At 40.5% G+C, this 13,909-nt stretch overlaps 1 protein-coding gene across 2 annotated transcripts in view; it reads right to left on the bottom strand.

Moving 5' to 3' along the window:
* Positions 1-10,086: 10,086 nt before the first annotated feature.
* The window catches only part of mslnb (mesothelin b), a 321,296-nt gene continuing 317,473 nt past the window's right edge, over positions 10,087-13,909 (bottom strand). Inside the window, exons 87-88 of one of the 2 annotated variants that reach the window (XM_084318707.1) lie at positions 13,839-13,862; positions 10,087-10,759 (exon numbers count right to left, since the gene is read on the bottom strand). In XM_084318707.1, coding sequence (XP_084174833.1) covers positions 10,671-10,759; positions 13,839-13,862 — 113 coding nt within the window. In that variant the 3' untranslated portion in view covers positions 10,087-10,670. Of the gene's footprint in view, positions 10,760-13,838; positions 13,865-13,909 lie in introns of both variants that reach the window. The other variant, XM_084318706.1, reaches the window with a different exon arrangement.

A 13,909-nucleotide genomic window follows, 5' to 3' on the forward strand; every position in this document is an offset into this window, starting at 1 on the left:
CGTTATCTGGGGGCTGTAGTTGGTCACTTTAAGCTGCTGTCATGTACAAAGGTCTAATGACCATATAGAATATGACTGGAGCGGGCTGTACATGAAACCAGCCCGTCCAGCAGATGCTTTAAGCACCGTCCCGGGCAGGTAAGAAACAACACAAGCGTTTTCCAAATAGTAAATATTATTTTATTGTAGCAGGGATTTAAACCTACCACAATGTATGCTCAGGGAAAAAGGTAGGGGAGAACAAACAGGATATACATACAGACAAACAAACACTTAACAACAATATAATTGTGTCATTCATAGGACACCATAACCATTTCGGGATTAATCCACACCCAGTGGTAAATGGCACAAAGCCACACAATATCGCTTCCACAGCTACAGCTATAGGCAAGAAGGCAACCTCCTCACTCCACTCTGGAACGTGGCAGTGATTCAAATGAGGCGCCCTGTGTGTGTGTCATCTTCCATGCTATATCCACTCATCCAACTGACTGCCCACAGGTGCACCAAGCAGGTGCAATCAGCTCAATCAGGGGGATGAGTGGTATCTGGGAAAGGGAAAAAGAAACAGGATTAGAAGATGACACATCACACAAACAAAAATAACATAACACATACTAAATACTAACCTGATGTTATATGGTGTTAAAAATATGGCAATAATGATAATGAACAACCCACGTACGTGACAGCTGCATACCGGAGCATCTTTTAATCCAGCTGTTTGCTGTTCGCTGATATTTTCTGACATTTCGTTGATGCGTCGCTCGACACTTCGAGCTGACATGGGGATATCTTTTATCCTTGATTTGATTGTCTCTTTGTTTGGCAAGCCATCAAACAAAACATCTGAGCTACAGAGAAAAGCCTCCTTGATATACTCGCCATCAGTGAATGGCTTTCCACATTTTGCAATGCAATGAGCAATGCGATAGCTTGCTTCAGTTGCGTGGTTTTTAGCAGTCGTGAACACTTTGAGGGTGCTGGCTTGCTTTCCATACCTGGCCACGGCACGTTTAATCGATTCTGCCTTATCCGCCTGATCTTTGAAACTTTTTTGATGCTTAATCTCAAAATGGCGTTTCACACCTGACGTTCGGCAAACTACATTTTCTAAACATAAAGTACACACAGCACGGTCCTTCTGACACACAAACCCGTAGTCGTCTGTCCATGAGGGCTGGAATGCCCAAATTTCCTTTGCTTTAACTTTCTTAGCGGGGTTGCCATCATGAAAGACGGCACATACAGAATGCAACCGCGACACTGTGATTACCTGGGAACTGCGCACGGGTGCGAGAGGCCAGCTGACTGCTGACAGCTGAGCACCATGGGAACAGCTGTATCGCTGTCATAGGGGTGTGCAAAACAGTCGACTTACAAAAAAGAACCTGTGGGAGGATTTCAACAAGATAAATGCGACAACAGTGCAAAATATTTCACTATAATATTTGAAAGCAAAGTAAAAAAAAAATGCTGCCCCCTGTGTCAATGAAAATGCTCCCACGTGCCAATGCGGGCACGCGTGCCTAGGGTTGCCGACCCCTGGTCTAGCCCCTTTCGTGACTGTGATTCACAGAGTGAATACACAGTCCCTTATTCCTTCCTTGTTGTACAAGTATCGCAGAGAAATTTCAAATGTACTCACAGTTGCACAAGGGTTTCGGACAGAGAAACACAATGATTTGAAAGCTCGGCGTTTTGCTAATAAACATTTTAAATAATTTTTATAATCTGGTCAACACAGCTTTATTTCCGACATTGGGTGCCTGATGCGCATGCACTGTGATCACAGCGCAGGCGCATCAGGCAGCTAAAGCCGTTTTGAGCAGTATTGACCAGTTTATACAAATTATTTTAAATGTTTATTAGCAACGCCAAGCTTTTCTCTGTCCGAAACCCTCGTGCAACTGTGAGTACCTTTGAAATTTATCTGCGATACTTCGTTCTTCAGAGTTAATTATGGGATTTTCCTCTGGAGGAATAAGGGACTCACTTGTATTCACTCGTCCAACCCTGTTGGCGTGCATCACAGTCACGAAAAAGGGGCTAGGTTTGTCTTGCTTTATCGGAAGACTTTTCGCGGATATGGCAGTCTATTTGCAGAGAGAATAAGTAGAGTCCGCTACCCGGGACACAAATTGGAGCATGAAACACACACAAATGTAGTTATGTGAATAGAAAGAGATTATACTCTGTCAATGTACAGATAATCTGCAATGCAGATTTGGCTGATACGTTCTGCTGATAGTGCAGAACAGTTCTGTGGGCCTTTGTGTCCATGGAGACGCTGTTGAAGACGGGTGGTTTATTGGTGAGCGTTACCCATTCAGGCCTAATTTTAATTAATTAAATTGTAATGTTATTACTGGAGTATCTGTAATTAAAATATCACTTAAAAGCAGGTGATCGGGGTTATCCACTGAAACCATGGTTAATGACCAACCCAACGACTCAACATGGAGCTCAATTATAATGGGCTCACGCTTGCACAAGGGGCATTGTAGAGCGCAGTTGGCCTGCTGAAAGCGGCAATTCAGCCAAGAGGAACATACTGCAGTTTTAAGTAAATCTACCCTTGCAAGGTCTTAATCTAACTTAAAAAAAAAGTTAAACTGTAAGGTCCCCCAATTCGGGGACCCTGCTGTTTTATCATAAATCGATCAATACAGACTGTATTAATTAATGTTGTGTGAAAAAACTACAGTTGCGTCTGAGGGGAGTACTCTGTCTCGGGTATCAGAGCGGAGAAGCACATAAATGAGAGGAAAGGAGACGCACCAAAATTCATTCTGAAAGAATGGGCCCAGTATTTGTTGGCTGTGTGAAAATATGCAAAGAAACATTCATATCTTTGGAACCGTTTGTGTTAAATTGTATCTGAATTGGGAGATGATCTTCTCTCTGTCACAATTTAAATTGTATTTCTCCGTTGCACAAAAGCTGGCTGGCAGTTGCATTGAATAATCTACTCCAGTATGCGCTCCCCAAGTCTGTAAACTTGCACATAACAGAGTATAGAGAAGTGGCTCTATAGCAGAGGTCCCCAACCATCGGGTCGCGGACCGGTACCTGGCCGTGGATCATTTGGTACCGGGCCACAAAGAAAGAATAAAGTTGTTTAAAAGGAAATGTCTTTTATTTTCATTCGTCTTCTGGGTATTTTACTTTGACAAATGTACACTTCCGTCCCGCCTCACTCTTTTTCGTAAAATAAGTCTCATGCCATAATGCTCCCCTTCGCGTAATTCACTCACAGCTCGCGCTGTGGTTGAGAGTGAGACATTTTTATGGTTTTTATGCACCTGAGGCTCCCGAACACATAGAGACAGCATACAGGGCGTTTTTAGGGTTAGAAACATTGGGGGCTTCAGCCCCCCCCCCCCTTTTTTTCACACAGAAATACGCAATTTTAGAGTAATTAGAGACGAATACTGAAGAACTAGATTCGCGTTTTTTAAAGTGAGGTCCAGGTCCATGAGAGGGATATGGGCAGTCCCCATAGAAAATTCAAAGTTAACAGGACCAAATCATCAGTTTATTATTTATTTATTTAACCTTTATTTAGCCAGATAAAACATTTGGATTATAACCTAGCGCCACCCGGAGTATTTCACCCTTCCTCTCTTCTAATTTGTCCTGATTGCTAATTAACGCCTGCTGTGTGTAGTTGACTCTCCTTCATAATGCTCACCTGATGTCCTCTCTCTTTGTCAGTTCTTCACTGTCCACAGGCGTGACTACTACCTGAAGCATTTGTTATCGCTCATGTCGGGAGCATAATGGTGATACCAAGAGTGGTGTCGTGCTTAGTCCATTTAGTATTCATTTATTAATGAATGTATTATCGTGTGGATGTTTGCCCTACAAACATTTCTCAGTTCGAGTTTAGAACTACTTCCTCGTTTTTGGAGACTTATGTCTTCCCTGTGATTTGCCTGTTTCAAAGTATTTACTTTATCGTGTTATGCTTCCTGTTCACAATAAAGAAAGATGATTCTATTGAGGAAAGAGAAAATGCAGATGATTCTATGGAGAGAAATGATGAAGAAGTTGAGGAAAGAGAATGCAGATGATGCTATGGAGAGAAATGATGATGAAGACGGTCATGGAGATGCTAAAGAAAGCGAGGATGAAAATGATGATAGGGAGAGAAATTATTCAAACGACACAACAACAAATAACTTTAATGCTCTCCTGTTGCCATTAAAATATCCCACTGATCCAGCCAGTGGTACAATACATTACGTTTAATGGAGAGAATGGGGAAGATAGAGATGGGGGAGGGAGAGATAGAGATAGAGGAGAGAAGGAGAGGACATGATGAGAGAAGGAGAGGAGAGGACATGAGGAGAGAATGAGAGGACAGGACATAGGCGGAGTTTGAACTTGACGCCAGGGGGTGCGAGTCATCGGCGAACTATACGATTTTTTTTGACCTTTATTTTATTATTTTAGCGTTTTTACAATGCCCTAACCCCTAATTTTTTATTTTATTTAGGTAGTACAGCAGCACACACACACTCACACACACAGCACTACGGGGGATCATTTTTAACTGACTTGAAAAATGGAGGCTCTAATTATTATTATTCATAGAGACTCTCAAGCAATAATAATTATTACAGCCTCCATTTTTCGTGGACGAAAAATATACCAGACTATAGATATCAATTTTCCCGAAATAACGCTACCTGCCTCGACAAAATCCGTGCATTGGTTATCCAGATACATTAATTATCATCTCAGAATAAGTGGCTTTGTACAAGCGTTACAATCTATCGCGCAGGGCATTCTGCTGCTGCTGCTTGGTGCTTGGCCGCGCGTTAACCCTTTCACTGCCACACTACAGAAGGTTCGCCTTATAATGTGACATGATTACTACTATAAAATGAATGTATTGTAAAACAAAACATAATAGAATTCAGATATGTTTCTCACAATTATTATAATTTTATTAAAATAAAAATAATCTTGATTTTTTTTTTTTTTTAAAGCAATTTCACCCCCGGCCACCAGGGGGTGCAATGCACCCCCTGCACCCCCATAAACTCCGCCCATGGGACAGGAGGAGAGAAGGGGAGTACAGGAGGAGAGAACGGGAGTATAGGAGGACAGAAGGAGAGGGCAGGAGGAGAGAAGGAGGACATGAGGAGAGAAGGAGAGTTAGGAGAGAGAAAGGAAGAAGCTCAACGGCACTCGAATTAACTTCAACTGTTAAACTGTTTTATATCCTGTAAAATATATGTTGTGAAATAGGTTCACTATTTTTCAACCCAGACCATATTAAAATGCTGTTTCCCAAATATTTATATTCCTCACTGATATCGTTAGCATTGATAAATGTACCACTGCATTAATGGTTTAGGTATGATAATTAACTTTTCAAACACCATGATCATTTACTTTTCAAACACCATGATAAATCTACTTTTCAAACACGACAATGAGGTGAAATAAACATTTTAAAGGTGTATTGTTCCCTGTGTGTTTTTATCATATGAGGTGTGGTTATACTATTAATCTGGATTGTCTGTTATACTAATGTTAATCTTAATCAAGGATGAAGACTATTTCACCATACATGACGCATCATAGCTTTTTGCTCACTGATGGGGTCCCATGTTGTGCAGTAGGTGCCCTTTTTTTCTTTTCGCCCCTGCCCTTCAAACAGCCTGAGTCCGCCACTGTCTACTGGTGAGGATAATTCTGACAATTTCTTCCTAAAACTGGCTGCTCATTTAATTACAGAGCAATTGACGCATATTTTTAATCTTTCTATCTCAACAGGACGATTTCCTAGTGTCTGGAAAACTGCCCATGTGATCCTGTTACATAAAGGTGGTGTTGATTTAAATAACTACCATCCGATCTCCATGTTACCCTGTTTAGCAAAAGTCTTGGAGTCTTTAGTGAATAATCAACTTAAATCCTTTCTCTCAAATCACTCTGTACTACCAATCCGGGTTCAGAGCCAATCATTATCAAACATCTCTTTAGTTACTAATGACATAATATCAGCTTTAGACAACAAGAAACACTGTGCTGCCCTCTTTATTGATCTGTCAAAAGCTTTTGATACAGTCAATCACCATTTACTCTTAAAAAGATTAGCTACTATTGGTTTGGATAGAAATGCATGTGATTGGTTCCAAGATGATCTGTCAGGGAGACGTCCGTGTGTAAAGTCGGATTATGCCCAATCAAAATGTGTATCACAATAACTAAAGGTGTGCCACAGGGTTCAATTCTAGGTCCTGTCCTCTTCACTATTTATATGAATGATTAATGACATCAAGCCCATCTGTATGCAGATGATACTGATTGTATTGCTGTATTGCTGACTCTGTACAATTGGCCATTGAGAACTTATAATGTTCCTTTATTACCCTCCAGGAAGCTCTTATTAAACTTGAATTTGTTCTTAATGCTAGTAAAACTAAATTGATGCTGTTTTCTAGAGCCAGAAACATTGAATATGATGGTTTACACATATCTACCGTAAGTGGTTCTAGCATTGAGAGAGAGTGTGTGTGGCTTCATGAGAAATTTACATTTAAATTCCATGTGGACAACCTTGCCTCCAAGTTGCGACAGAAAATTGGCTTCCTATACAGAAACAGAACCAGCTTTCCTTTGATTAGTAGGAAGAGAGATCCTTGGTCTCTGTACATCACTCTGCCCTCAGATTCATCACTAATGATAGATACGACACTCATGCGTCCTTTATGAGAAGGTTGGTTGGTCCTCGCTGATAGAGAGGCGCAACAAACACTGGAATTTTGGTACCTATGGAACCCGTTCTAGTATAGTGACTGGCTGGTCCTTAAGGTCCCTCGAGTTTATTCGGAACAGGTTAAATCTGCATTTAGCTATGATGCCCCTCTAGCTCATGGAATGAACTTCAACAGTCCTTAAAGCTTGAGATTCTCCCCTCTGTTGCAGAGTTTAAAACCTTGATCTCCAACCTTTGTCAATCAATTTAATTGATTGTTATCCTTACTTGTCTTATTGTTGTGATTTTATATGCTGTGTGATTTTATATGCCTTTTTTTTCTTAACTCTGTATGTACACTCAATGTGATTGTAAAAGAGGGAAACCTGTTGCCTTACGAGTTTAAATAAAGGTTTGAAATTAAATGAAATAAACCCTTATAACTGTGTTGTTAACTTGTTACATGGTCTTTAGGATGCTCTACTTAAAATCTTAATCACAATGACTTTGTCCCCCTTGACCTTTTAAACCAAACAACACACTCATTGATATTAGACTAGACACAGCTTGCTTCTCTCCTCCCGGGAGATGAATGCACCGACGTTGGAATGGATACATTTGCTTAACCCTTATGTGGTGTTAGGGTCTCCAGCGACCCGTTTCAAGGTTATAATATGTAATAAACTACCATGTAGTTGATTTGATTAGAACAAGGCTTTATGATATCCTCCACAACACATATATAAGCACAGCAAAACGGGCGGCTACGTGGCGCAGTGGGCAAGGCGCTCGCAACGAATGCTGGAGACTAGGCTCGAACAGGATGCCTCCTGTTCGAGCCCCGCTCTCCACATTGCTTTCAGTTTAGCTGGTCGTCCACAGTAATACACATTGGCCGTATTACGGGGAGGGAAACTGAAGAGTGGGGATCGGGCGTTGTGGACAGCGACTCCTACAGGTCGGTTGGTGCGCCTGCGCAATAGAATCAAGAAGCGACGGGGCCCCTCCAAAGCCCAGACCCTCGACGCTGAAAGATCGAGCCGCGCAGGTGAAAAGATGCGACGGCTGTTACCTCAAGTATCGGAGGGGACTCGTGCTATGTATGACTTAGTCCACATTGCAGCCGGCTTGTGGGAGGCAAGAAACAACGTTCGAAGACAGGGGAGGGTTGAATTGGACGATATGAAAATTGGGATGGGAGAAAAATAGAAAAATGGGAGAAAAAGTGGATCAAAAAAATATAAGCACAGCAAAACTATGTTTCACCATTTTGAAAGGTATCTGCAGAAAAAAAGGTATGACTGTGGTGTTAGGGTCATTCTTGACCCGGCAAGGTAAAACTATACTATAAAAATACTAAATATAAATAAATAAAATAATAATAAATATACTAAACTTTTTTTCAGAAGTTATATTCTAATGTTCTATTATAGTCAGAAAACATTATCTATGGGTTTCACATTTAGTATATTATGATTGAACAACCTCATTTTCATCTTAAAAATAAGGGACATGATGTGTCTCGGGGCCATAAAATCTAATTACAATGGGATTATATGGTTATGAATGCATATAATGTTAGTTAGGATGTAGTATTAACTATATTGAGTGATACACCTTTCTTTTTAGTGGTCAGGACTGAGTTAGACCCCGGTTCAACATTGACCCGCTAACAACGGTCAGTGGTGCCAATTCCTAACACAACATGAGGGTTAACTTAATTCAGCCAAATCTAAGAGTTCCATAATGTGGTCATTCACAGTGTACTCCTGCAAGGCGTTGCCCTGGCAACACAAGAGGCTCAGAGTTCCAAACGGAACTAAATTCTAGTTCTATAAAATAGATCGTCTTCTAAACAACATACAGTTGGTAGTCCGTTGTTAGTAGGCAAATTCTACACATTTGACAACATCCACATTATATCCATAATCATTCATTGTGTTTCATGTCTTTTTCATGCATTTAGTTTATTTTCGAATAATGCTTTGTAATGTGATGTTTAATAGTGAACAGCCTTCTCTCACAGAAAGGCTGCAAGTTCCCAGCTAATGGACTAGCCAGGCCTAGGTTAAAAGTGAACCAAGGATTTAAGTGTTCAATTTAGTTTATTGCTGTAGTTTGGAGCATGGCTGAGCGCTCAATGGAGCAGGACGCTTAACTTTGTAGCTACCACATCTTCAGCGCTTTATTGCTTTTTACGAAGCTCTGGAATTAAAATTCTGAGACACAGTTCCGAGCACAGGACCAAACTATTACTTTATAATATTTCCATTCTTCCAGACCTAATCATCTGGCCCTCAGACTGAGAACAAATTAGCATTTTGCTGATATTTATAGTGTTAGAGATAAAGAAGGTATTACGGTGACTGATCCAAAATGTTCAATTCAACCTTTGCCTCATTTTATAAAAAGTTGTATAGCTTTGAAATAGTTTTTGATAATAATGTGACAGTTTTTTTTAATAATGTTGAATATGGAAAACACACTCAAAGAAATTGAAAAAGAAGTCAATTATATGAAAAAAAGGATTCCACCCTCACCTTTTGGCACATACTGTATTTGGTCCTTTGATTACACCAAGGATTTAAGTGTTCAACTTAGTTAATTTAACATCTGGCACCCTGCTATCTTATCTCAAATGTCAAGGAAAGTTAAACATCTAGTTGACTTATGCATCCCTAAATATAATGACTGTGTTTCCGCTCTTTCTTTGTTGTAACGAGACCTACTCCTATCCGAGCTCCGGGAGGGTCATCAAAGAGAAGCCGCCTATTCTCAGTCCTTGCCCCACAATGGTGGAATGAACTACACACCCCAGTTAGGACAGCCGAAACCCGTCCAATCTTTCGCCGTCGACTAAAGACACACTTCTTCAACCATTATCTGAAATAATAATAAAAAATTTATAAAAAAATCTAACCCTAACTAACCTTACTGTCATGCACTTGTCCTAATAAACTAACCTACACTGTAACACGCAACACTTTGATGAATATTGTTACTCAGCTGATAGAGTTGTGCCCTTCCTGATGACTTGTCGTACAGAACTTGTAAGTCGCTTTGGATAAAAGTGTCAGCTAAATGACTAAATGTAAATGATTCTACACTATGCTCCGTCTCTCACGTCTTACTGACCCTTTCTCCTGTCCTCATCCCTCTCTCTCTTTCCTAAACTTACTAGACTTTATCTCGATAGAATTAATGATCTTTTTACTATTGCTTTTGTATTTTTGTATGGATCCATATTTGTAATAAACTTATCATATTTAGAAATCGTCTCATAATTATTATAATATCGGACAGCAATTAAATATTATTTTCTTATATCAATTAAGACATCATAGATGTACTCACAGTACTAAACTTACTGTTGTGCAATCACATTGTATTTATTCATAAAATCATACACACAGGTGAACAGTCGTGAGATAATTGAGATAATTGTGAGAACACGTAATTTTTCCTTTCTTCATCTGGGAACAATTACCCCTTTCACTGCCACACTACCAAAACGGTTAACCCTTTCACTGTGACAATACACAGAAGGTTAACCCTTTCACTGCCACACGACAGCCGGTTAACCCTTTACTATCACACAACCGACGGCGACGTTGGTTGTGTGATAGTAAAGGGTTAACCTTCTGTCGCGTGGCAGTGAAAGGGTTAAACTGCTAGGAAACATTCCAACCACCAAGACAAAAATATCGGAGAACTTGTTCAAATAAAAAGTGCTGCATGAGCATACAGGAGGGTATGTGTGAATGGTATGTACAGTACAGGTATTTCTTTAAGCAATAACATTAGTAGTGTATAGAAAACATGTACACAGTTTAAGGCATCTATAGCTGTTACCTATTTGAAAGTGATACACAAATCCCAAATAATGAAAATAAAATGTATATTTCCTGTCTCTCAATACTTATTAATTGCAGTGTAGAGCGTTGCCGTGGTATCAGAGAACAAAGTGCTGTGAGGTGAGGAGAAGGAGGAGGAGGACAAGTATGGAGAGGCCGGCGTCTGGTCTGCTCCGCGCTCCTCCAGCTGAAACCAGTGACACACAGACATCAGACATGTTTAACACGGTCATCACTTCCCACTTGTTCGCCTGTTTTACTGCAACACTACTATCACCGACATCTAAGAAGGGAGATCCCCCCTTGAACGGCCCTTCTATGGTTTATCTCCTCCACATTGCCTGTGGTGCATTTTTTCCTATTGCTAGGTTTTAGTGAGTTTTTCCTTACCTTCGCGTGGGGTATGTCTGGGAGTGTTGCATTTACTTTGCATTTATTCAAAAAAAATTGGACTTTATGGTGTTTTTGTTTTGTTCTTGACTTATTGTGATGTTTCTTCTTGACTTGTTTAAAGAAGACGTGTCCGGCCCATGGGGACATTAACCATTAACGTGTGTTGTTGGGCCTTATAAATACATTTGATTTGATTTGATGATTTGAGTAGAGACTAAAGTAAATGCAAGAATTTATTTTTTTCCCTTTTTTTTCTTTGCTTGCTTTTTTCCCGGCCCTTTTTTGAGGGCACTCCATCCACCCCCCCTCTTCGGGGGACAACGTTATTATTTATTATACGTTTTAACTATTTACAGTGCAAAATTAAATAAAAAGTGTAGTAAAATAAGAAAAATTGTGACATTTCATTGCCCTCTCGGAGGGGGGGAACTCAGACTAGACATTGACAAACAAATTACAACTAAGGACAATGAAGGACAACAACGAATACACATGACAAGGGAAAGGGGGGGGGGGGGGGGCAGAGAGGGGAGTAAGTAAAGTAGGAGGTGAGGAGGGGGATTGAGAGAAGGGTGGGTTATGGAGTGGATGGCTCACAGGTCAATCTCCTGTGATTAGGAGCCTAGATTATCCACAAGCAATTCCCAGATGTTATTAAATTGTGAGACTTCGATGTGATCCACGGTTGAGATTGTTTCCTGTGATATGTAATTTGAGAGAAGACCCAACCATTGCCCAGTATTCAAATTTGTTCTTGTCTTCCAGTTTAAGAGGATAGTTTTCTTGGCAACAGCTAGGTAAACAAGCAGGGGTTTGGTGTTCTGGACTAATACATTGATAGCAGTAGTATCCCCAAGTAGGCAGAGGGAGGGGGAGAGAGGAATGCTGCAGCTCATGACCCGGGATAGTGTATTGATGATGGAATTCCAGAAGTCTTGAACAGGTGGGCAGAGCCAGGTGGCATGGAAATAGTTGTCTGGGGTGTTGAGGGTGCAATGGGAGCATACATCTGTGCTTGCAAATCCATTTAAAACATCCTGTGCTGTGTGATATGTACTCTGTGTAACACGGAACACCTTATATTGGATTAATTGAAGGTTAGCGTCATTAGTCATTGTGACTGTGTTGCAAATTTGTTCCCAGGATACGGCATTGGGAGAGAAAGCCAAGTCCTGTTCCCATTTTGTGAAGGGGAGATGGAGATGGATGTAGTGTCTGCGCTTGCCATTTTGTATATTTTTGAAAATATTTTCTTCTGTGATGTTATTTTATTCATTGCTAATATAATTGGAGGTGGTTCAAGATCATTGTGTAGTGTTAATTTTAGATTCAAAATAGATTTCAGCTGTAGAAATTGGAAGTGTTGGTCTGTCCCAATGCCTTCAGTCAAATCTTGATAAGTGATTAGGCTGTTGTCTGTGAAGATGTGGTGAAGATGAGTAATGCCTTTTTGTTTCCAAGCTGGGAAGTATATGGGTGATTTGTCGAGTTGAAAGTCAGGGTTGTGCCAGATTGGGGTGTATTTACAGGGGGTTAGTGTGTTACCAGTGATTTTGTTGGCTTTCCACCAGGCTGTCAGAGTTGTGGAAATGACTATTCCTAAAACAACAGTGATGATTTATGCTTGTGCTAAAGAATGGCAGATCTTGTGGTGAGATTTCCATGCACACGTTCCTTCTCAATGTCTTCCCAGGGGTTGTATTGTTGGGTAGGGTGAATCCATTTGTAGATGTATATTAATTGGTTGGCCAGATAGTAGTTGAGAAAGTTAGGTGCTTCAAGTCCTCCTCGGTTTTAGTTTTTTTGAAGGGTGATTCAATTAATTATTCTTCCAGTAAAACTTAGTAATGGTGGAGTCCAGGGAGTTGAACCAGTTGGTGGTAGGCTGGGATCATAGTGAATAGATCATTTATTTTTGGGAGAATTGACATTTTGACAGTGCTATTCTACTGTACCTATTAGTGAGAGTGGTAAGTTTAGCCATCTTTGTGTGTCGTCTTCGATTGTTTTTAACAGTGGGATGAAATTGAGTTGAAATAACTCTGACAGCCTGGGTGAAATGTTGATTCCTAGATATCTGATATTCCCTGAGGGGAAGGGGAAGGATGGGCTCTGAGCTGCAGGACTCCTATCACCCCCCACAATGACAAGATGATTGACTTCGACCAATTTATAGCGTAGTCTGATATTTTAGAGAAGGAGTCTATGAGTTTGGTAGTTGCTTGTAGTGAATTGGTTGGTTCCTGTAGGTATAACAACACATCGTCTGCATAGAGGCTGATCTTATGGTGAGTATTGTATGTAATGATTCCTTTGATATCATCATTTTGTCTGCGAGAGGTTCAATAAAAAGGGCAAAAAGAGAGGGGGAGAGTGGACATCCCTGCCTGGTTCCCCTGTGAAGTGTGAAGCTTTGTGATGTTAGTCCGTTAGTAGTAACATGTATAGTGTATAGTGTTTTAATCCAGTGAATAAACGACTCTCTGAAACCAAATTTTTGTAATGTCCGGAATAAAAATGACCAGTTTACTTGATCAAAAGCTTTTTCTGCATCTAGTGAGGTGATTATTACATCGAGGTTTTGTTGTTTGGTTATATTCATTAGATGGAATAATCTGTGCATGTTATTTAATGCGAGGCGTCCTTTAATAAATCCTGTTTGGTCGGGGTGAATTAAGGTGGATATGACTGTTTCAAGTCTGGTGGTTAGCGCTTTAGTTATTATTTTAATATCCGTGTTGATCAGTGAGAGGGGGCGGTATGCAATGCAAGAATGCAATGCAAGAATTTCAAGATTTTAAAATAAATGCTGTCGCAGACTTTTACTGTTCTTCTTTCGAAGGCTTCACCTATAGAAGCAGGAAGTCACTCACCTGTGGTGGAATTGGCAGTAGGACCGGCAGTGGCAGTGGGACCGGGAACGGCAGTGGGAGCTGCAGTGGGA

Source organism: Notolepis coatsorum, assembly GCF_963971535.1.
Source record: "Notolepis coatsorum genome assembly, chromosome: 7".
NCBI classification, from domain to species: Eukaryota; Metazoa; Chordata; class Actinopteri; order Aulopiformes; family Paralepididae; genus Notolepis; species Notolepis coatsorum.